A 22600-nucleotide genomic window follows, 5' to 3' on the forward strand; every position below is an offset into this window, starting at 1 on the left:
TAATTAATTCCTATTGAAATTACTGGAATTATTTTGTTTTATTTTATTTAAAATGTTATTGTATTTAAAATTTTATTTCATTTAAAATTTATTTTATTTTATTTTATTTTATTTTATTTTATTTTATTTTATTTTATTTATTTTCCATGGATCCCCCAACTCTTCCTTGCAGCCACAGTTTAAAACCCCTGATAAAAAGTAGAATGCCATTCCAAAATACGCCATATGTTTCTGTCATACTCTTTGCCTTCATTTATCTGCATAGCACAATAGCCCGTCTTCCACATGCACTGTTATTATTTGCAAAAGTGTCTGAGTATGTCCTTCATATTGATGTCACCGGTGATGAGGGGCAGATGAATGTGTATGAGAGTCACATATCCAGCACTCACACCAGAGAGAGCGATACTGATTTTTCATTACGTTGACATCACAGTCCTGATTATACAGCGTCTCCCACATAAGAGACTTGAAGACTGAAACAGAGACATCGTCTGAATGATAATCACTTTTAGCTCTTTTGTCTCCATCTCACTCCTACATGCTCCAGTGAGGTTTACTTTTTGCTGTGAGACTGTCTTATTATTATACCTTGTGAGGACTGTTGAACTATTAACCTCTGTCTCTCGATCTCTCTCTATTCCAGACGGCTGAACGACAATGAAATCCCCATCCTAGAGGCTACAGGAGCCTTCAAGAAGCTCCCAAACCTGCGCAAGATGTACAAACTGGTTTATTTCTTCTTTTCGTTTAAAGGGTTTTGGCTGCTGAATGACATTTGGGTATTTGGGAAATTCAGCTTTGTATGCAGGGAATGCTATGAACAATAGGACAAGAAAAGCTTCTGGAGTATTCCAACCTAGTGCGCAAAAGCATGCAGTGATTTACTGTCAGACAATATTTGCAGCTCACTCCAAAATTGGAAAAAGCAGTATTCGCTCAGGAAGAGGACCGGTGATTTATCATGCATGAAATTGCTTACTATCTAGCACAGTTATAAATTGGCCAGATCTAAAAGACTGACCTTACATTTTACTGTAGCATGGTTTAAAATTAAGCTGTGAATCATCATAAACGTGCGTTTAGGATACAACCACAACCTATTTATATGATGAAACAAAGAACTTTGCACTGTACCATTGCAACCTGTGCTTTCTGGCATTTGTCAAAATAATAAATAGTGCATTCGGGACACATTAAAGGGATAGTTCACCCAAAAATGAAAATTCTGTCGTCATTTACTCACCATCATGTCGTTCCAAACCTGTATGAGTTTCTTTCTTCTGTTGAGCACAAAATAAGAAATTTTGAAGAATGTTGGTAACTAGACAGTTGACGGTAGCCATTGACTTCCATAGTAGGAAAAAAACAAGTAATAAAAACTCAGTGAGTGTTTAAGCGCAATTTTCTGACGTCATGGGATCACAACACTAACGCCGCCTTCACACTGGCAGTTGAAATCAGCTCCGATACGACAGCGAAACGAGCGGAAGTCATTCATTTCCTATGGAGATTCGCAGACCGCATGCGAATGGGTCCGAACCAGGTGCGAACGAGTGCGGTGCGAAAACAATCGTGTCCGTTGGCCATCGGGATGCGTTCAAAAAATTGAACTCTTGCGAAAGGCTACGGACGGTTTCTATCTGAAAATCCCAAAGGAAGTTAGCGTTGCTATGGTACTGATAAACAAACCTGGATTTTTAACTTTTAATAAAATAAATAATGATTTTATAACGATTAGTTGTCATGTCATTTTTTTATTTTCGTGATGTTTTAACGTTATTAGGGCAGTTAATACAATTAAATAATTCAATATTTAAATATACTCGCTTCCGAGGCTTCCGACCACTGATCTATATAATGACATATATATATATAGGCCTATATATATATATAGAGAGAGAGAGAGATTAGACCTTCCTTAACATAATGCCGAAAACCTGAAGTCTCTAGGTGGTCTGGTTGAGGAGTAGATAGAAGTACAAGTTTGGTGCGCACAGACAGAACAGAAATCATGAGTTAACAATCGCAATTTTGTCCGGTGGAAAATTGCGCTAAAAATACTATGGAAGTCAATGGCTATCGTCAACTGTTTGGTTACCAATATTCTTCAAAATATCTTTTTTTTTTTGTGCTAAACAAGAAAGAAACTCATACAGGTTTGGAACAACATGAGGGTGAGTAAATAATGACAGATTATTTTTTGGGTGAACTATCCCTTTAAAAGAAGTGCTTGTGCGTCATGGGGAGTTGATGTTTTTCTTGAATTCCGTGTTTGCAGAAACTTGAGTAATAATAAACTCCGGGACATCCGTGAGGGGGCGTTTGATGGGGCCGGAGGTGTTTTGGAGTTGCTGTTGACCGGAAACAAGCTGCAGTCAGTCAGCGGACGGATGTTCAAGGGTTTGAGCGGCCTAAAAACACTGTGAGTATCACACCCCCGTTTCACGATAAAGCTCATTTTTTCAAAATCCAACCCTGCTTCTCCTGTTATCCTGCTCATTAAAATGAAGACATGTCTCCGAGCCACGTTCACCTTCATATATTCACACAACTCTGAATATAAATGCACAAAACATTAGTTACGGCATTGGAAATCTGCTCTAAGGAATTGCTCTTATAGGCTTATTAAGAAACAAATTTTCAAGAAAAATTGCCCACTCTCAGCAAAAACCAAACTGTGATCGTCAGGTCTAATCAAGATGTTAACCGGATGAAGTTATTCTGAGAAACTAACGGGCATAGACGTCGTCTATGCTGGTGTGCTATCGGGAACAAAGATGCTAATACAATGCACATTCTGAAGCCTGGTGGTTAAAAAAAAGCCTTCCGTAGGTCTGCTGTCGCTCTAATTAGCTTAATTGGAGAGAGAGGAGTGCACAGGAGCAAATGAATGGAATCATGGTCCTGCAATATTGGATTTAGTGGCTTTCAAATCCCAGTAGTATGTGTCCAAATTGAGTTTGCTCGTCTCAGATCCCTGTTTGTCAGAGTTTAATGCCGAATTTGCTGCTTTCAGGTTTTCATCACGGCAGACTCTGGTTTGCATTTAGCCTGTTTGTGCTGCTGAAGGCCTTTAGGAGACCCTGATTGTTTTGGGCTCCTCACCCCTCCCCAACCACACGCACACAGACTCATCTTATCTCGTGTCAAGCAGTGAGCTGCCTCAGCTGGCCACGTCTGCTGCACAGACAGAATCTCAGAGAGCAGACGCACGTGGTTACGGCACTGGCCGCGCTCGAAGATAATCGTCACACACAGACGCGTTTACATAGCAGTCTCACCGGCCAGAAAGCCTTAGACTAAACCAGAGACTTATGCTGTTTAAATAAAGCTGATTGTAATTAGTATACACAACCCAAAGTCTACACCTAAAACAAACCTTTTTTTTTTTTTGCATTTTCACAATAATAAACTTTTAAAATAAGAAAAAAACACGTGTAGATTCTAAGATAGTTAGATTAGAAACACCAGGTCCAGTTCATGGGCTTATTAGACCATGGGCTAGCTGGATTATGAATTTTTTTTGTATAGTCTATATAAAAATCAATGTGATAAGTGGGTTCTTCCTAAAAGGAGACACAAAAAATGTAATGTAATATAATATGTGACCCTGGATCACAAAACCAGTCTTATGTTGCACGGGTATATTTGTGGCAATAGCCAACAAAACATTGTATGGGTCAAAATTATATATTTTTCTTTTAAGCCAAAAATCATTAGGATATTAAGTAAAGATCATGTTCCATGAAAATATGTTGTAAATTTCCCACCTTAAATATATAAAACATTTATTTTTGTGAATGGATGCAGCACTATCGCCAATAGAAATGGACAACTTTAAAGGCGATTTTCTCAATATTTCGATTTTTCTGTACCCTCAGATTCCAGATTTTCAATAGTTGTATCTCGGCCAAATATTGTCCTATCTTAACAAACCATACATCAATGGAAAGATTATGTATTCAGCTTTCAGATGATGTATAAATCTCAATTTTAAAAAAATTACCCATAAGACTGGTTTTGGGGGTCACATATAATATAATATAATATAATATAATATAATATAATATAATATAATATATATAATATAATATATAATATAATATAATATAATATAATATAATATAATATAATGTAATATAATGATATAGCCTATTTAGGGTGCTCTGGTGTAAAAAAAAAATCTATATTTTATGATAATATATAATTATTATCATAATGTAGCCTCTAAAAAGTTATTTATAAATAGATATACATATTTTTAAATGTTTACAATATACTGTATGTAACAGACTTTTAAATAAAGGCTACAAATGAATAGCTCATTACTGTTGTTTCTCACAAAGTGTCCAACACAATGTAGACACAGCTTGACACAAACACACACATTGCCATATGCAGATCTTTGTCAGTTAAGCAATGTTTCACTTGAATACTCTGATACACAGTAAGTGCTTTCTGCTGAAGCCACATCAGATGTCCTTCTTATAATCTCACAATAAAAAAATCACTGCCAATCCATCATGCAGACTCACTTTAGATTCCTGTCTCTGATACAGCTACTTTCCTCCTTTATACTGGTGACTGTGTTCCTACCCTGCATGCATGGCACATCATCTCAAAAAATGTCAGCAATGATACCATAAAACCACCATTGACTTAATGCATAACAGCAGCCACAGAGTCTCATAAACACTATGTTCCTCCCTCCCCGTGAGCTGTGTGCTGCTGTCTGTCAGGGTCAATGTGATCCAACCTGCCTGTGTGTTCCCATCAGGATGCTGAGGAGTAATCAGATCAGCTGTGTGGATAACGCCACCTTCACTGGCCTGAGCTCCGTGCGCCTGCTTTCCCTGTACGATAACCGGATCTCCACCATCGCCCCTGGAGCTTTCAACACCCTGCATTCCCTCTCCACCATGTGAGTCCTCCACCCTCTCTCACACACACACACACACACACACACACACACACACACACACACACACACACACACACACCCCTCGTGTCATGGGTTCATTCTATCAGTTATGCATCCATAATCAACTGAATACTTTAGTGCTAAAAAAAAAATTGAAATAATAATACCTAAGAATTTGCTATTTGAAGCGAAACTATCTCTACTGCCTGATAAAAATATTCACTGAAGTTGCTGTGTCTGTACCAAACCCACAAACGAGTTAGTTCAAAAATTCACAAAGACGCAGGAAATCAAACACAGTCCGTCGGGTCACGCACCACCACCAATCAAGCGCCTATTATATCTTCATATGCAAAGCGGATGAGGATGTGGTTCAAGCAAAGAATTCTTATTGTTTGCAGATGTATTTTCAAAATTATGAGGTTATGTTTTCTTGTCTGGGTTGAAAACGGTTGTTCTCGAACCTCAGATGAGAACATTTTGGCTTGCCCCCCCCCGGGCAGGGTGAATTATTCAAAAAAATTGCTCTGCTGGCTAAAAATGAACTAAGATTTTGTGCAATGAGGTTGTCCATACAAAGGCAAATGTAAGGAATTAATTCTTCTGCCATCTCATTTTTGCTTTTGATTGTATGCTGTAAAAAAAAATAAAAATTGGGAACAGCTGGAGAAAATGAAGTGTGGTACATTTTTAATACAGATTAATATCTGCATAGCTTTTTGCAGGGGATGTAAACAAAGAACTGATAAACAAAAAGTGAACTCTAGTGTGTCACAGCCCTGAGGGGATGACAAGAAAGAGAAGGATCAACGGGGAAAACTGAAAGAGATCTCACAGATGTTCATAGATAAACAGATGCTGTTAAGCATTCAAAATAACTTCTGGTGGAATCATAATTTAGAAAAAAAAGAAAAGAAAGAAATGATGACTGCCAACACAGCAAGCATCTGTAACCATTTGAATTATCATATCAGGCTTTATTCTTGGCACACGTTACACTGTGCAACAATACACATGGTTCTCTTTTTCATTCTGTGAACCCTGCCTACTAACTGAAATATGTGAACAGATTCTGAGCAGAGACACTCAGACTGTTCTGATTTGCATGAAAGTCATTCCTTCCATTCTGACCATCTAATCAAGTTTAGCATGCACAAACAACAGAAAGAATTTACACAATGAAGTCATCCAATCAGTGTAACGTACATCTTTTTTTGTCAAGGCCATAAACAACCTTTAAATCCTCAAACCATACAAGTGCTTTTCGTAGCTTGCCACTATCATTACTGTTTTGCTTTGTGTGTGTGTGTGTGTTTATATATATATATATATATATATATATATATTTTTTTTTTTTTTTTTTTTTTTTTATATTTCCAACTACCTAAATTTATAGTTGTGTATATAGTAGTGCAAATAAATAAATGCACTAGGCTTTGTAACATGAATATTCAAAAAAAAAAAATTTTTTTTTTACAAATGAATCCTCCATGCACAGTGTCAATACGGCTAAGTGAACATAAAGAAACCTAAGTAATTATTTACTCAAAGCCTTTATATATAATGTTGCATTGTATGGTGTCATAAATAATTGTAAAGACAGTTATAACACATTATAATACTTATCTATTCATTGAACACACCTTTAAAATGTATAATGCATTAAAACAAATGACAAACAACAAATTTCAGATGTAACAAGGAATCTGTAAATATAATGCATTTTAACTTTGGTTATGTATGAAAAAATATAATGCATTATAACGTAGGCTACATTATGAATACCTTTATAATAATGCATTATACATAAAGGCTTCAAGTAAAGTGTTAGCGAAACCCTATTGGAAACTGCACAACACATTCAAGTCTTCCTCACTTCTTATGCCATAAGGCAACTTTTCCAATCAATCGGTTGTGCTATTTCTTTCAGAATCTTTATTTTCGTTCTCTTTTTCCTTTGCCAGCTCTCTAATTAGCCAGCGGCTGACACAGCCATGTCCATTTCAGCACAGGGCAGCTAAAAATATCCAGAGAGAGAGAGAGAGAGAGAGAGAGAGAGAGAGAGAGAGAGAGAGAGAGAGAGAGAGAGAGAGAGAGAGAGAGAGAGAGAGAGAGAGAGAGAGAGAGAGAGAGAGAGAGAGAGAGAGAGAGAGAGAGAGAGAGAGAGAGAGAGAGAGAGAGAGAGAGAGAGAGAGAGAGAGAGAGAGAGAGAGAGAGAGAGAGAGAGAGAGAGAGAGAGAGAGTAAGGCCTCCCCAGCTATTCTCTTCCCACAGTAGTGCAGCAGACATGTTGGGCACACTTCCCTCCTTTTTCTCTCTCACTCCATCATTCATCCCTCCACCTCCAAAATTAGAGCAGAGCGGGCGAGTGTTTCCGGTAGGAGAGTTTGCAGGGCTAAAGCGAGCAGTCAGGACAGAGGTTACTTTTGTGTGCTCGCATTTGTGATTATCACAGTAAAAATAGATGTGTTTTTGTTAGCAATGTCCAATTTATTAAATTTAGCAGGATAAGTAGTCTCTAATGTCTAGTTTTGTGATATCATTCCCAAAGCAAACGTCTGCCTCGCTTTTCTCTCTCTCAACCTGTCTTGTGTTTCTTTACCCTACCTTCATGTACAGGAATAATTAAAGGCAAACACATTTCTGGTGAGGGATATAGGGTAGTGTTAACATGAGCCCACCCCCTTAAGCTGCAAAGCATCTATTGGCAAAGCAACGGAAGGTCAACACGCTCAATTAATTTATCCCGCCGGCTGTAGTGTAGCAGACACTCTCAGCTACTGTATTAAAGAGCTCCTCTGTGCCTGTACTAGCACTGCTGCTCCTGCTCGTGTGTTTCAGCAATGCATTAGTAAGACGGCCTTCTGTATGGGCCGTCAACCGGTTCCCTGGTGGGCCTTCCAGAGTCATTGCCGGTGATGCTTTCAACTCAAGGATACAATTTTATGATTTTGGTCTGCGTGCCACCACCTGAACTTTCAGAACTCAGTAAGGACACATGAAAAATGAGCCAGTACGTTGATTCTGAAGCCTCTGATCCAGCGGTCCCAATAGCCATTGGTTGATGGATCTTTCTGTACCCAAAATGTGTCTGTGTCTTATTCTGAGCCTTCATCTTAGTTTTTTTAAAGCACTTTGCCTTTAGTGGCTGTTATAACAGTGTTATTGCAGCGTAATAACATGTGAACTAATGCAAAAGTTGCTATTGAACGTTGCCAGCATTGCAGGTTGCATCGCAGTCATAATATGCAATTGTATTGCTATTTAAATGCAAATTCACCCATGCAGTTCTCCTGCTGTGTTAAATGGGCTGAAGTTTGATTGTTTATGTGGTAATTTAACCCTGCTGATTGCTTTCCATTGTAATTTTACAGTAATGAGGGTTTTTTTCTTCTTTCTGTTTGTGTACAGTAACCTGCTGTCTAATCCCTACGTGTGTGACTGTCACCTAGCCTGGCTGGGACTGTGGCTTAAGAAGACCAGGGTGGTTAGTGGCAACCCACGCTGCCAGAAACCTGCCTTCCTGAAGGAGATCCCTATACAGGATGTAGCCATGCCTGATTTCTCCTGTGAAGGTACAACTCTCCTTTGAGCAACTTCCTCTTGTACAATATGTTCTGCTTGCTCTGTTCAGAAACTCAGTTAAAGGGATAGTTCACCCACAAAATTGTAATTCTGTCATCATTTACAAGTTGTTCCCACCGTGTATGAGTTTCTTTCTTCTATAGAACACAAAATAAGATATTTTGAAGAATATTGGTAACCAAACAGGCTCAAGGTCCCATTGACTCCCATCAAGTCAATGGGCTCCGTCAACTGATTGGTTACCAACATTCTTCAAAACATCTTCTTTTGTGTTCAATAGAAGAAGGAAACTCATACACGGATGGAACGACTTACTTGAGGGTGCGTAAAGGATGACAAAATTGTCATTTTTGGGTGAACTATCCCTTTAATGGCTGCATTAAAGAGTGCTTTAATGCAATAAACCACAACAAGTTGTGCATCACAGTGTTTTTACCATAGTAAAGGAGCATGGATAGCCTAACTCCTTTAACTGTTGTGCAATCACTGTAATTATATTACATTTTATTAAGTTATTATATTATGTTTATGATATAATTGTCATCATAAATATTTACATATGTATCACTTTGGGTGTTACTGTACATATACAGACTTAAAGGAGAACTCCGGTCAATTTTAACATTGAGCTCATTTTTTTGTACATTTGGAGTGCTGTCAATACAGAGAACAACGACAAAAATCGGTGTTGCCTACACCGAGTTATTCTATTTTTAAAATTTGCACCCTGTTGACTTCAATGGGGCAATGTTTAAACCTGCTTTTAGCCTCTTAACATCCTTGATGTGTCATTACAAGTGCACAGAAAATGTGAGTGATTCCTTCTGAGTGAACACGAGTGGATCTGACTGCAGTAGATTTAAAAGATATGTATAAAAATTATGTTATTTAAGCCAGCGCAAATACCTGTTTACATCCTGTTTTTCGGTTGAAGTCCAAAGTAGTCGATTGCCGAGTTCACGCGCATAGGTTTAGTTACCAATGATCACGCGCGTGAACTCGGCAATTGACTACTTTGGACTTCAACCGAAAAACAGGATGTAAACAGGTATTTGCGCTGGCTTAAATAACATAATTTTTATACATATCTTTTAAATCTACCGCAGTCAGATTCACTCGTGTTCACTCAGAAGGAATCACTCACATTTTCTGTGCACTTGTAATGACACATCAAGGATGTTAAGAGGCTAAAAGCAGGTTTAAACATTGCCCCATTGAAGTCAACAGGGTGCAAATTTTAAAAATAGAATAACTCGGTGTAGGCAACACCGATTTTTTCGTTGTTCTCTGTATTGACAGCACTCCAAATGTACAATAAAATGAGCTCAATGTTAAAATTGACCGGAGTTCTCCTTTAAAGATATAGATATATAGACTTATGTACAATGAAACCCAAAGTTACAGGGTAATGAACTCCATATATACAATGTATCTACAGTAAATTTCCCTCTGAAAGAGGTTTATCACCTTTTCCTCAACTACACTGAACATGGCATATGCAATGAGATGTTTTTAATATAAATACAAATGTACCAATCTATGCTCCCATGTCTCCATCAATACAGTGTTGATTCTCTTTTATACTCTTCAACTCCTCTGTTTCTACACTTCCCTGTTTAGAGGTTATATACTGTACCCCCTTTTGAGCAGTCCCTCATGAACCAGAGGCACATTGTCAGGACATTGAATAAGGGTTTGCAAACCTCAGCTACTATTTGCGCTGTAGCCTTTGCCATCCACACCACATCCATCTCCAGTTCCCATGAAATCACACTGCTTAGATCAGGCCACTGAATCAGCTCCTTCCAGACACCATTCCAGACCGAGGCTTGCTCTACGCTCCATCTCCTCGGATTTCCCACACCTTCATCCCCCTCTCCCTGCTTCCCAGCGTCAGGGTAAATCACACCCGGCCAACTTCCCACAAGGCCGCACCGAGAGGGCACCACGAGGACAAATTAAATGCTGAGCGTGGAGGCCTAAACATTATCTTCTCCCACTCTGGTTTTTATAGGGAAGAACTCGTGTCCATAAAGACAGGGGAAAACAGAACCTCTCGAGACTGACATAAAGTTTAATGGAGAAAAAGAAACTGCGGTTTGGCTTCTGTCTGGATTGGGTCCTGTGTTTCAGAAGGCCTCCCTGTCAAAGCTAGGGTGTTCTGGGTAGAAACAGCTCTTTTGCTGCTCCAGGACTTCAGGGAATATCGTGTTAAGAGAGCCTGCTCAGCTGTAGACGGCGAAGCACTTTGAAATAAAGAGGTTCAAAGTGAGAGAAATCACCCAGGCTCGAGGTCCATTAGTTAGAAGAGGCTGTCTGTCAGGGCTCATGTGTTGTTATTCCGCTCATTTCTTCCTCCTTGTGCGGGGCGCCGTCACTTCACCTCCAAAAAACTCACCAGCACAACATCTAGCTATTTCAGTGCCCTGCAATTACATTTAGAGTAACAAAGTCAAGCTAAATTGATTTACGGGAAGATATTTTTGGTTGTTTGAAGTAGTCATTGTAAAACAAGCCCCCTTGGCACTTCTGCATTTGCAGGCACATCTAGGTCCAGCGTTCCCTTTTCCAGACTCGGTCTGTGAGTTATTCTTGGAGCATATCTCAGTCTCCATTACCTCCCATTAATGGCTTAATTCACTGTTTCTTTTTAATCTACAGGGTAATTCAGCATTTTACAGATAGCATCTTACAGAGCTTGGATGAAAGCAGCTCGGGAGGAGGCTACAAGTATTGCTTGCAGGAAATGTGGAGCAAGCGAGGCCAAAAGCAATATTTAGCTGCTGATTTTAAACTCCTGTGCACTGTTTCAGTTATTATGAGTGAGCGTGCTCTGTAATAATGATACCCATGTTTGGAGAACACACTGGAGAAAGGGCTATTTTCAGAGAGGGTGCCATGCATTTCGGTGCTCACAGCACCTGTGCTCTTTCATCTATTCTCCCTCTTTCTCCATCCTCCATTACTCCCTTTTAAAGAATTGATGAGTTTCTATATTAGATCTTTTAGCAACGCATATTAAATTTTTCTCTTGCATGATGTAAAGGAGCATAAAATATGCATGTATTTTTCTCTCAGGTATGGAAGAGAATGTCTGTCTGCCGTCGGCCCCTCGCTGTCCGGATTCCTGCACATGCTCGGACACAGTAGTGCGCTGTAGTAACCGAGGGCTGCGTTCCCTGCCTAAGGGCATCCCTAAAGATACAACTGAACTGTGAGTTTCTTCTTCTAACTCCCTTTATTTTTACCTTAATCACCTTAGGACAGAATCACAGCTGGTGGATTTTGTTGCCACAAAGTTCACGTCACATCCAGTGTTCTTTTTCTACTTGGTCAGTTTATTAAAATGGTAACAATCAGCCCAATAGGTTGAGTTACAAGAGTTAAAATTGGGGTCAGATTAAACTGTGTGAGGTTGGGAGTGTTTAAATAGAGGAGACGTACAACAGTAATAAAGTGAATAAATGAAGTTTATTTACAGCATGAAACTGAATCATAAAACAGTCCTTAAGAGTCCATGGGCCCTATTTTAACGATCTAAAACGCAAGTATCAAGCGCAAAACGCAAGTAACTTTGTGGGCGGGTCTTGGGCGCTGTTGCTATTATACCGGCGGGATAAATGACTCTTTCGCCCGGCGCAAATCTAAAATGGTTTGGTCTGAAGTAGCTTCATTATTCATAGGTGTGGTTAGGGCGTAATGTGAAATAAACCAATCAGAGAGTCATCTCACATTCCCTTTAAGAGCAGGCGCGCTTGTTCTATAGCTTGTTCTCGCGCCAGGAGCGGTTCACAGCCAAGGAGACAGACGTTCTCGTCAGGGCCGTAAAAGACAGAGAAGTGACGTTGGGGATGGAGAAACCCACCCAAATTAACTTCGGTTAAACAGGCGTATGATAATTTGGGTTAATGTGTAAGCTAGATGTATTTATAATAAACTATCTATCTATCTATCTATCTATCTATCTATCTATCTATCTATCTATCTATCTATCTATCTATCTATCTATCTATCTATCTATCTATCTATCTATCTATCTATCTATCTATCTATCTATCTATCTATCTATAATAATGTATGATTTGCAAAAATGAAAACTGCTGCTTCTGTGAAGATGAGAGAATCAAAGTGCGCGTTGTGCACACGCTACATTGATTATGGCCAAGCATGCGCCCTTAAAATTGCATATGAATAACATGCGCAATGCGCCACTGACTTTAAAATAGTTTTTTTCGGTCAGTGGCGGAATTGTTTTCTAAACCTGCAAAATAGCATGAAGGAACGTTTGCGCCGGAACACGCCTTCTCTTTGCGCTGAACCGCCCCGGGGAGCGCAAGTGTATTTCTTAGTTAACCGCCGTGCGTCTGTGGAGGGAAAAGTCCGCTGTGTGCGGGTGCAACATAGGAATGATACATGCGTCGTCAATTGCGCTGGGTGCAAGATAGGGCCCCTAGTGTGTTGAATGTGTCCACCGGTGTATATACTGTACAATCTACAAAAGTGATAATCAATAAAGTGTGCTCTCTTGAAAGGTAAGATTTAATCCATTGTCAGACAAATTGATTGATGGGATGTATTTGTACAAGAAGACTAGAACAAATGCACACATAAACACTTTTATCACAGCCAAAAGAATTCATGATAACTATATTATTGCAATATCTATAGAAATTGAGGGTACGTTTACACGACAATGATGTACTAAAAACAGAAATGTTTTTCACATACAGACAACAACGTTGTCAAAACTATCCCAGTTCACACGGATCCGCGAAAACGACTAAAAACGCTGTATTATTAGGGTTGCAAAGGGGTGGAAAAATTTCCGGTAAATTTCCGGAAACTTTCCGGTAAATTTCCATGGGAAGTTAAGCTGGGGAATTTTGGAAATATTCATTACCACGGCAACCGCTTGCGCGTCCACTCTGAAAGTAACTCTACACATAAGAGACGGATAAATACATTATTTAAGGTTCCTCTTGGTCTTTCTTCATGTTTCTTTGACAAATATCAGTCTCTCAGTCTCACGCACACTGCATGTGAGTTAACCACGCCTACTTATTTACATGTTGCGGTATACACAGAATAAAAAAATCTGTTACGGATGACATTTTCTTCTGCGGTAACGATATATACCGTCATTCCGCCCAGCCCTACTTATGTGGTAAATAAAGTTATGCTAGCTTATTTAGCATCTAACTTATCAGCTTGCTATCTACTAGATGAATACATTTGTATGTGATATTTGCAATTTAAACATTTAATAAATATATTTCCCCATAATATCATCAAAACTTACTTTACTTTTAGTCCACAGGCTCAAATGTGTGCCTTCAATAGTCTTGTGCTTTGAGCTTCTGTACATGTGATGGAGGCATACACAGTGCCAGTAGGGGGTGTGGTCTCAGCCATGCAGTAAGCAGTGTGCTATGTGCATGTGATTGAGGAATGGCATGGATATTCAAGTGTATTTGAATGGCATCTGTTTGTTTTAGTCAAGATTATGCTAAAATATACTTTCCTCAACTATATTTAAGTTCCCTATGAAGAGCCAACCTTCAACTATGAAAATTCCCAGTTTATTCCTGTTTATTCCCATAAATTCCTGTTAATTCCCTTAAATTCCCTTAAATTCCCATTAATTCCCATGGAAAGTTTCCATCTTTGAAAATTCCCAGAATTTTGCAACCCTATGTATTATTCATGCCAGGCCAGTAGTTGGCGATGTCACTTTGTAAAGAAACACTACACACCTATGGACTGAACACATAATACGCATGACGTCACAGTTTTCACAAATTCGCGTTTTTGTAAAACACACTCGTTTTTGTAGTTTACACGGAGATTATAACTTTTATTTTAAAACTTGCACTTTGAAACCCTTTTTCAAAAGTTTGCGTTTTCAGGCCCCCAAAACGCTGAAGTCGTGTTAATGAACAGCCAAAAAGCATAGAAAGTTTTCCATTTTTAGTTGAAAACGGTGTCTTGTAAGCAGCTCCTTTGAAAAAAAATATATAAATAAACAATACTATCAGTCAAATTCATCGTAAACTTTATTTTTTGTGTTGTCTCACTTTTTTTCTCCAATGAATCACACTCAAAATATGAATGTAGGAAGGAGGAGAGAGAGTTTGTATGTATAACTGTACAAAAGCACACAAAAATAACTTACTGTTGATTGGCACTTCCTGCAGACTGGGGTGTCTTTCTTTTATGGAATCCAAAAAGATAGCTAACAAGTTAACTTTTAAGTTTTGAGTGGATGTATTACAACATCTTGTAAGAGGTGTGTCAAGGACACAGTGGTAATATCTCATGGCTTTATACACTACATCACACAACCCCGGTTTTCAAGCTGTCGTTAGATATATTGACAACTTTGACAGTGACAGTATTGACCTTCATTACAAGAGTCTACATGTACTGTGAATCTGCCTGCCATGAGCAATACAGTTTCTGAAACATACCCATTTTTAAAGAATAAAAAAGCCCATGAGATGTCACGTGCTGGCCATGATCCAGCTCAGACTGTATGAGGGTCAATGAGTTTGATGCACAGTGTAAAGGTGTCCGTCATAGTCTAATGGACCAGTCAGATGAAGAGAGAGTACAGCGCCTTCATAGAACTGCTGACACACAGGCTGTTTACACTCGACAAGAGCTGCTCACACTCCCACTTAAACGAGTGAGAGCGAGAGACGGGGAAGCAATAGAACAAGTCGACAGCGACAAAGACGAGAAAGAAAGCACAAGATATCAAACAAACGACAAAGTGAGACTGATATAACAAGCGGTTATATTACAGAGTGTAGTGAACCGGAAAATCTTGCTGTTGGTTTTTCAGCAGAAGGACAGTGATTGGATCGTACAGGAAAACTCCAGAAGGACCGACCTCTTCTTCTGTGTTGTAGTTTTGAAGACCGTATCACTGATCACTGACAGACCCCATTATCAGCTGGCTTTGATAGCAGACCCTGAAGTCCCTATCAAAGCGCCATCTATCTGTGTCCTGTCGTCTTGCATTGGTCTGGTCTGCTGACGTTCTGCTGGGCTCAACTGAGAACAGCCTTCACATCAAAAAGTGGAAAAATAAGGATGAAAGAAATGTTGTAGATAAGCAATGCAAGCAGCTACACTTCAGGCCTGATCTTTAGCTCTTAAGCTCCTTTAGCTCACTGAAATTTCTCTGAATTTATAGCCACTTTGAGGTTATAAATGTCTTCTCCTTTTTTACTTTTTTTTATACGCATGAAATGAAATTTAAAACGAAATCTGGTTTTGCTTTGTACCTTGTCTGAGGAGTGAAATTTGTCTGTTAACAGGATTTTTTTTACCGTTTCAGATACTTGGAAGGAAACCTCCTCACATCCGTGCCCAAAGAGCTTCCTAATCTGAAACAACTGACACTGCTGTATGTATTTCTCCTCTTTTCTTATTGATTGTATTCATTTGGCATGCACATTTAGACAAAGGAACCTACTGTGCATTGAATGTCTTCATTTGTATGTATGTTTTAAGCATTCCCATTTGTGACCCTGGATCACAAAACCAGTAGCACGGGTATATTTGTGGCAATAGCCAGCAATACATTGTATGGGTCAAAATTATCGATTTTTCTTTTATGCCAAAAATCATTAGGATTTTAAGTAAAGATTATGTTCCATGAAGATATTTTGTACATTTCCAACCGTAAATATATAAAAAATTTACTTTTGTGAGTGAATGCAGCATTTTTTTGTCATCGATTTTTTTGCACCCTCAGATTCCAGATTTTTAAATAGTCAAATACTGTCCTATCCTAACAAACCATACATCAATGGGAAGTTTATTTATTCAGCTAAAATAAATTTACCCATGTGACTGGTTTTGTGATCCAGCGTAATTTTTCCTGAAGCTGAAGGATATATGAGGCACCTCTGTACAATACAAATCTCACACTGTAAAAATAAGTAAATAAATAATAACCTACAGTAAAAACGTCTTAATTGATTAACTGGAAGTTACCTTACCTACAAATGTATGGCTTTTGCAAGTGAAAGCTATGAATTGCTGTATAGTTTACAGTGAAATAACATTCCCAGAAGTGATGCATCACATACAAAATTGAAATGCATTAAACATCACAAACCAGTATTATTATATTTTATTTAAATGAATAGGTTTCTGCTAGCTTTGGTTGTATATTAAGGTGTTTTGTGTTAGATTTTATGTTTTAGGTCATGTTTTTTGCATTATTTTAGAATCATGTTTGCTATCCTGATGGTGTTTTGTCTCTGTGTGTATATGACTCTATGTATGAGCATTGGCCATGGTTTATGTAAAATTCACCAAAAAAAGTCACCAATATAATTATAATCCCATAATACCTGAAACATTTTTACTATATTTTTCCCCAAAATGAATATCTGGCAACCGCAACTTCCAGTTCTTTAGCGAAAATTTAACAGGATACAGTTTAGTTTTTATGCATGTTTTAAGCCATTTTTTATAACCATTTTTTTTAACCAGGTTAAAACTAACTAAGATTAAATGTCTTTTCTAAGAGTAAATTGGCCAGGGTTGTGAAGGTATGTTGTATACTTTGTTCTGAGGGTGTGTAATTGAATCTGCTGTGTGTTTGTGTGTGTTTCCTCTGCAGAGACCTCAGTAATAACAGCATCAGTCTTCTTGCCCCTCTCACCTTCAGCAACATGACGCAGCTCGCAACCCTGTAAGTTAACACCATAATCCAGCAATCAAACACAGTTTCTATGTCGACATTGTTCCGTCATGCGAACATTACTACTACTGACTAAAACATTTTGGCAGAATTGTTGACATTAAATGACAGTTTTGTCTCCATCTGTCTGCAGGATCCTGAGCTATAATCAAATTCGCTGTGTCCCGGTTCATTCATTTGATGGCTTGCGTTCTCTCCGCTTGCTGTAAGACTCCTTTTTGTATTTTACCTGATGAACCAGCGATCTGCTGCACAGCAACATCAATCTCTCTCTCTCTCTCTCTCTCTCTCTCTCTCTCTCTCTCTCTCTCTCTCTCTCTCTCTCTCTCTCTCTCTCTCTCTCTCTCTCTCTCACACACACACACACACACACACACACACACACACACACACACACACACACACACACACACACACACACACACACACACACACACACTCCCCATGCACCACAACACCTCTCTGAGATCCCAATAACCTGACTTATGAACTTAACGTCAGGAGATTAGTGCCTGAACAAAGCAGCTTTAGAACAACACGTTCACAGCATCAGCAAGTTTTGAAGGAACAAAGCTTTTTTTAAGAAAGCAGATTTTAAGAGCTCTTTTAAGTCCCATGGGTTTCTTTCTTGTAATTAAAAGTAACAGATTTTAACTTTATATATATATATATATATATATATATATATATATATATATATATATATATATATATATATACATATATATTGGAAGCTTTTTACCATACCCTCATCATTTATTTTTTGCTACCATAACCCTTATCCCATTCTCAAACTATGAAAATGCCATTATAAAATGTTAATTATTGCTATAATTTAAAAGTATAAAAAGAGTCAAATAAACGTAATTACTTTCAGTATTTATTATGTGAAAATAAAAGTACATTTCAAAAGTTTGGAAATAGAAATCTGCTGTAACATTATCAATGTCTTTACTGTCACTTATGATCAATCTAATAAAAGTAATTAATTAATGAAAGGTAATGTACTATATGTCCCTCAAATTATTCCTGTCCTTTAGTCAAGACAATTCCAGGTAAATATCAATTGTGAACAAAATATTTTTTTATTGAGCTGTAATTTTGTTAAGATTGTCTCAAGTAAAAAGTGGTAAATATTGTGCATTTGTGATACATATTGTGATACATTGTGTATTTTTTATACATAAAATGTTAGATATGAAATTAGTAAGACAAAGTCAGACAGTTTATATTTTTAAAATATCATTTCTACCCCATATTTAATGGTAATTTGAGATGTGGTAGAAATGACATTTGTCCATGGCAGGTGTAAAAATTGATATATAAAAAAAGACAGTTCTCCTTAGATATTTGTATAATCTCTCTTGCAATTTATTAGTAGACAAGTAAACAAACCATTGTGTGGCCATAGTTGAAGAAACAACCTTAAATGTCTCTCAGCATATAACTAGATGGTTAGCTTTGTGGCTCTGGGCAGGATAGGTTATCAACACCCTGTGTGCACAGATATGTTAAACAGACCAAAGGACGCCCACCTTATTCCGGCCTCTTCATGTTTAGTCTGCCAGGCAGTCATCATTGTCACTTTTTAATTTCCCAGAATGCCTCAGGGCCACCGCTGACTTGGCCTCATGGGTCTTTAGCTGTCCAATCATGCTCTCAGGTTGCAGTCTGGGTGTATATGTGTGGGCCGAGCGCCCTGTAATAGAACAGGATAAATTATTAAACAGAACTGACACAGCATACAATGAAATCTCAATGCAAATCTGCCGTTCCCACTGGTGTCTCACAAAATTGGCTGAGGTTTTCTATAATTCGTGCTAAATGCCTTGAATGACTGACCCTTTCTTTCTTTCTCTATCTCCCCTCTTTGATTCTTTCATCATTTATAGTGCGGAAAACAATGAAACCAACTCCCAGAGCTCAGTGCTTTTTTTCATTTTCTTTTCACTCTTCTCTTTCAGAACCCTCCACGGAAATGACCTTTCAACTATTCCGGAGGGAGCCTTCAGCCACTTGACATCTCTGTCTCATCTGTAAGTGTGTGTGTGCGTGTGTGTGTGTGTGTGTGTGTCAGTGTGAGAACGTTCTCTCTCTGCCTCTATTATTGATGGACTCCCAGTCTCAACCTTAGAGACCAACTCAGGTCTTTAGACTCAATGTAAGTTTTACCTCATTACCGTGTGCAACCTAGAGAGAGTGCAGCCTTGTGCTCCGCGCTCGGAGACCGAGCCCCACAGGAAATCTTTGTAAATTTTATTACTGCTAAAAGGCATCTATTATGAAGGCTTATGGCCGTGTTGTTTTTTTCCTCTCCGGCTGTAGTTCCTGTTGCCGGTTTGGAGTGGGGATACTGTAGCTCCTTGTGTCCTCATTGAAAAGAACTGTCAGGATAAAAAATCCATTGAGGAATAAAGGCCCTGTTGAACTGAAGGAAGTGCGATTGGGATTTCTGTAGTAAATTAAGATGTCAGCTTTGTAATGTACTGTAGTGTAGTATGGTGCATTCAAGTCATGTCGGAACAATTGTATTTACGAGTTGAACGGACATGAACGCCACCACAAAGTCATAATTACAAATAAGGAACTCAAAATTGTCTTTGAGCTCAGAGTTTCAGAGTTGGGGGATTGTGGAAAACATGTGCATGTTCTCATCTACCATCTCTAGTTGATGGTTCCAACTCGTAAATACGAACTTCTCAGGAGGACTTGAATGCACCACTAAGGAAAAAACAAAAAGTGTTAGGGCTGTCCAACCCTGCTCCTTGAGAGCTACTGTCCCTAAAGTTTAGCTCCAACCCCAGTCAAACACACCTGAACCAGCTAATCAAGGTGTTCAGGGTTACTTGAACATTACAGGCGTGTGTTGGAGCAGGGATGGAACTGAAGTCTACAGGAAGGTAACATTCCAGGAGCAGGGTTGGAGATCCTTCTTTTCTAACAAAGTGTAACACTCGTCTCCCCTCATGCAGGGCTCTTGGAGCGAATCCCCTATACTGTGACTGCGAGCTGCGCTGGTTGTCTCAGTGGGTGAAGGCTGGGTTTAAAGAGCCTGGCATCGCCCGCTGCACTGGACCACCTGACATGGCGGACCGACTGCTGCTTACCACCCCCCTCAATCGATTCCAGTGCAAGGGTGAGTCTCATTTCTGCCTCGTCTTCTCTTCTGCTGGTTAGTCTGCTTCAGACACATTGAGCCATGACGCCCGCATGGGAAATGCAGATTCGAATTTGGTCTGCGTCATTTCCTGATCTAAATCCCCCCCGCCCTCTCTCTCTTTCTCTCTCTCTCTCTCTCTCTCTCTCTCTCTCTCTCTCTCTCTCTCTCTCTCTCTCTCTCTCTCTCTCTCTCTCTCTCTCTCTCTCTCTCTCTCTCTCTCTCTCTCTCCCCCCCTCCCCCACTTCCTAAATAATATTCTGTCTCCTTCTCTGTTGTTTCTATGAGTAAAAATTCTCCAAAAATCAAAATTCCAAAAAGAAAGTGTGAGAGTGTTTAATGTCTAGCATCTCAGCCAACACTAAGCGGCATTTACAATGGCATTGTCTCTGTAATAATTCATATTTCAGAATGATATTTGGGAGAGTAAAAATTTAGGGTGGGACTTTGTGTTATCCGATCAGAATTGATTGGATCATGAATAGTGTTATGATGGAGTTAGGGTGAAGGAAAGAGGTTGAAAAGTAAGAGCAGTTTTTTTGGTTACACTTTATCTTAAGCTAAATTATAGTTACATTGTACTTACTCGTATAAGTACTAAGTAATATTAATTAACAACATGTACTATAGAGTTACGTAATTATGCATGATGTACTGTTATTACTAGTAAGTAAATGTAGTAACGTGTAACTACTGTACGTCACATTAAATTAAAGTGTTACCCCTTTTATCACAAACTAAAACTATTTTAAATTGTTTTTGTTAATTGTTAATTCTTTTTGTTATTTGTTAATTTAAATGAAGCTTAAATAAAATAAAATACAAATATTAAATGCAAAACTTTAAAAATGAAAATTAGATGTTGCCCTGGCAGCTTAAAGAAAAAACAAAATGTTGTACTAAAGTAACTAAAGCTAAAACTGAAATAAATATAAATTAAAGTTAAATAGAAATATTTATTATAAAATACTAATAGAAATATTAACATTTAAACTAAAATTAAAATAAAAAAATTAATATAAAAATAAAAGCTAATACAAAATATTAATAAATAAATCATATAATAGTATATAAATAATAAAAAAATTAACTGAATTTCAGAGTTAATAAATAAATAGATAAATAGTTTCACAAGTAAAGGGTCAGCTTATTTTTCATGCTGACCTTAATGTCACCTCCATTCCCTTTGATTTCTCATTCTCCTGCTTTCTTCTCTTCCACACATTTATTCTTCACATTTTGTGTCGTGTGCGTTTCAGGTCCAGCTGATTTGAATCTGATGTCCAAGTGCGCCCCCTGTCTGGCGGCTCCCTGTCAGAACAACGGCACATGTGTGAGTGATGTCACAGGCTCCTACCACTGCACCTGCCCTTTTGGCTACAAGGTGAGTGAACAGCCAATGGCCCACATATATCATCGGGTAGCATCTATCCTGTCCTCCTGCACACGTGTGCAGAATATACAGAATATTCCTTTGAGTTATGTGCATCATTACATGCAAGAGAGCCTCATCATCCATCTTCCCAAGCTCAACTTCCTGTATCTGAATTTCTTGATTAGTTCCTATTGTACTCAAGGCAGGCGTTTGTGAGGCGATGTTTGCGTAGCAGACTCATACTCAGCAGGAACCGTATGACCTTGGGGGTGAAGCCTTGGACCGCATTGCAAGAGATGTGAAGAATGTGAGCTGCTTTCAAAGGCAATTTATTTCCAGACAAGAAGCCATGAGAAATGAGAAGTGTGACAGAGAGTGTACAAAAATGCAAATCTTACGGCATCAAGCAGTTCCTTCCATGAGCTAAAACAAACTGCTTTTATAAACATACCATAGTACACATGAACCAAATTTTAGACCACCTTTTCAAGCAAATTGGGCTGCAGATTTACAAAAAAAAAACACTTGAACAGCTTCGAAAACCAAGTGAACCACAGTCTGACATCCAACAGACTCTGTTCCACACAAAAAGTACTTTGAGAATGTGTGTGTGTCCTGACTGCGGTGTGAAATCATTACCCTTTTGTTTGGTTATGGGATTCCTGTCAGTGTTGTTCTGTTGAAAAACAGATAAGAGCTTAACCCTTCGCCCTCTACAAGACAGAACCGATGGGCTGTCTTTTAATTAAAACCGCAGCTCTCAAGGTCAGTTGCAGGTGTGTGTCTGTCCTCGAAGTAAGTGAAGATTAATTAGAATGTTCAAGAGTACTGAATTAAATG

The 22600-nt window shown here is 38.5% G+C and overlaps 1 protein-coding gene across 1 annotated transcript in view; it reads left to right on the forward strand.

Moving 5' to 3' along the window:
* The window catches only part of LOC308700969 (slit homolog 3 protein-like), a 69172-nt gene that overhangs the window by 16984 nt on the left and 29588 nt on the right, over positions 1 to 22600 (forward strand). The window contains exons 9-19 of the mRNA XM_081382919.1: positions 647 to 721; positions 2282 to 2425; positions 4781 to 4924; positions 8336 to 8499; positions 11588 to 11723; positions 15852 to 15920; positions 17148 to 17219; positions 17362 to 17433; positions 19193 to 19264; positions 20201 to 20364; positions 21645 to 21769. Coding sequence (XP_081239045.1) covers positions 647 to 721; positions 2282 to 2425; positions 4781 to 4924; positions 8336 to 8499; positions 11588 to 11723; positions 15852 to 15920; positions 17148 to 17219; positions 17362 to 17433; positions 19193 to 19264; positions 20201 to 20364; positions 21645 to 21769 — 1237 coding nt within the window. The remainder of the gene's footprint in view (positions 1 to 646; positions 722 to 2281; positions 2426 to 4780; positions 4925 to 8335; positions 8500 to 11587; positions 11724 to 15851; positions 15921 to 17147; positions 17220 to 17361; positions 17434 to 19192; positions 19265 to 20200; positions 20365 to 21644; positions 21770 to 22600) is intronic.

Source organism: Scardinius erythrophthalmus, assembly GCF_964197995.2.
Source record: "Scardinius erythrophthalmus genome assembly, chromosome: 13".
Lineage (NCBI taxonomy): Eukaryota > Metazoa > Chordata > Actinopteri > Cypriniformes > Leuciscidae > Scardinius > Scardinius erythrophthalmus.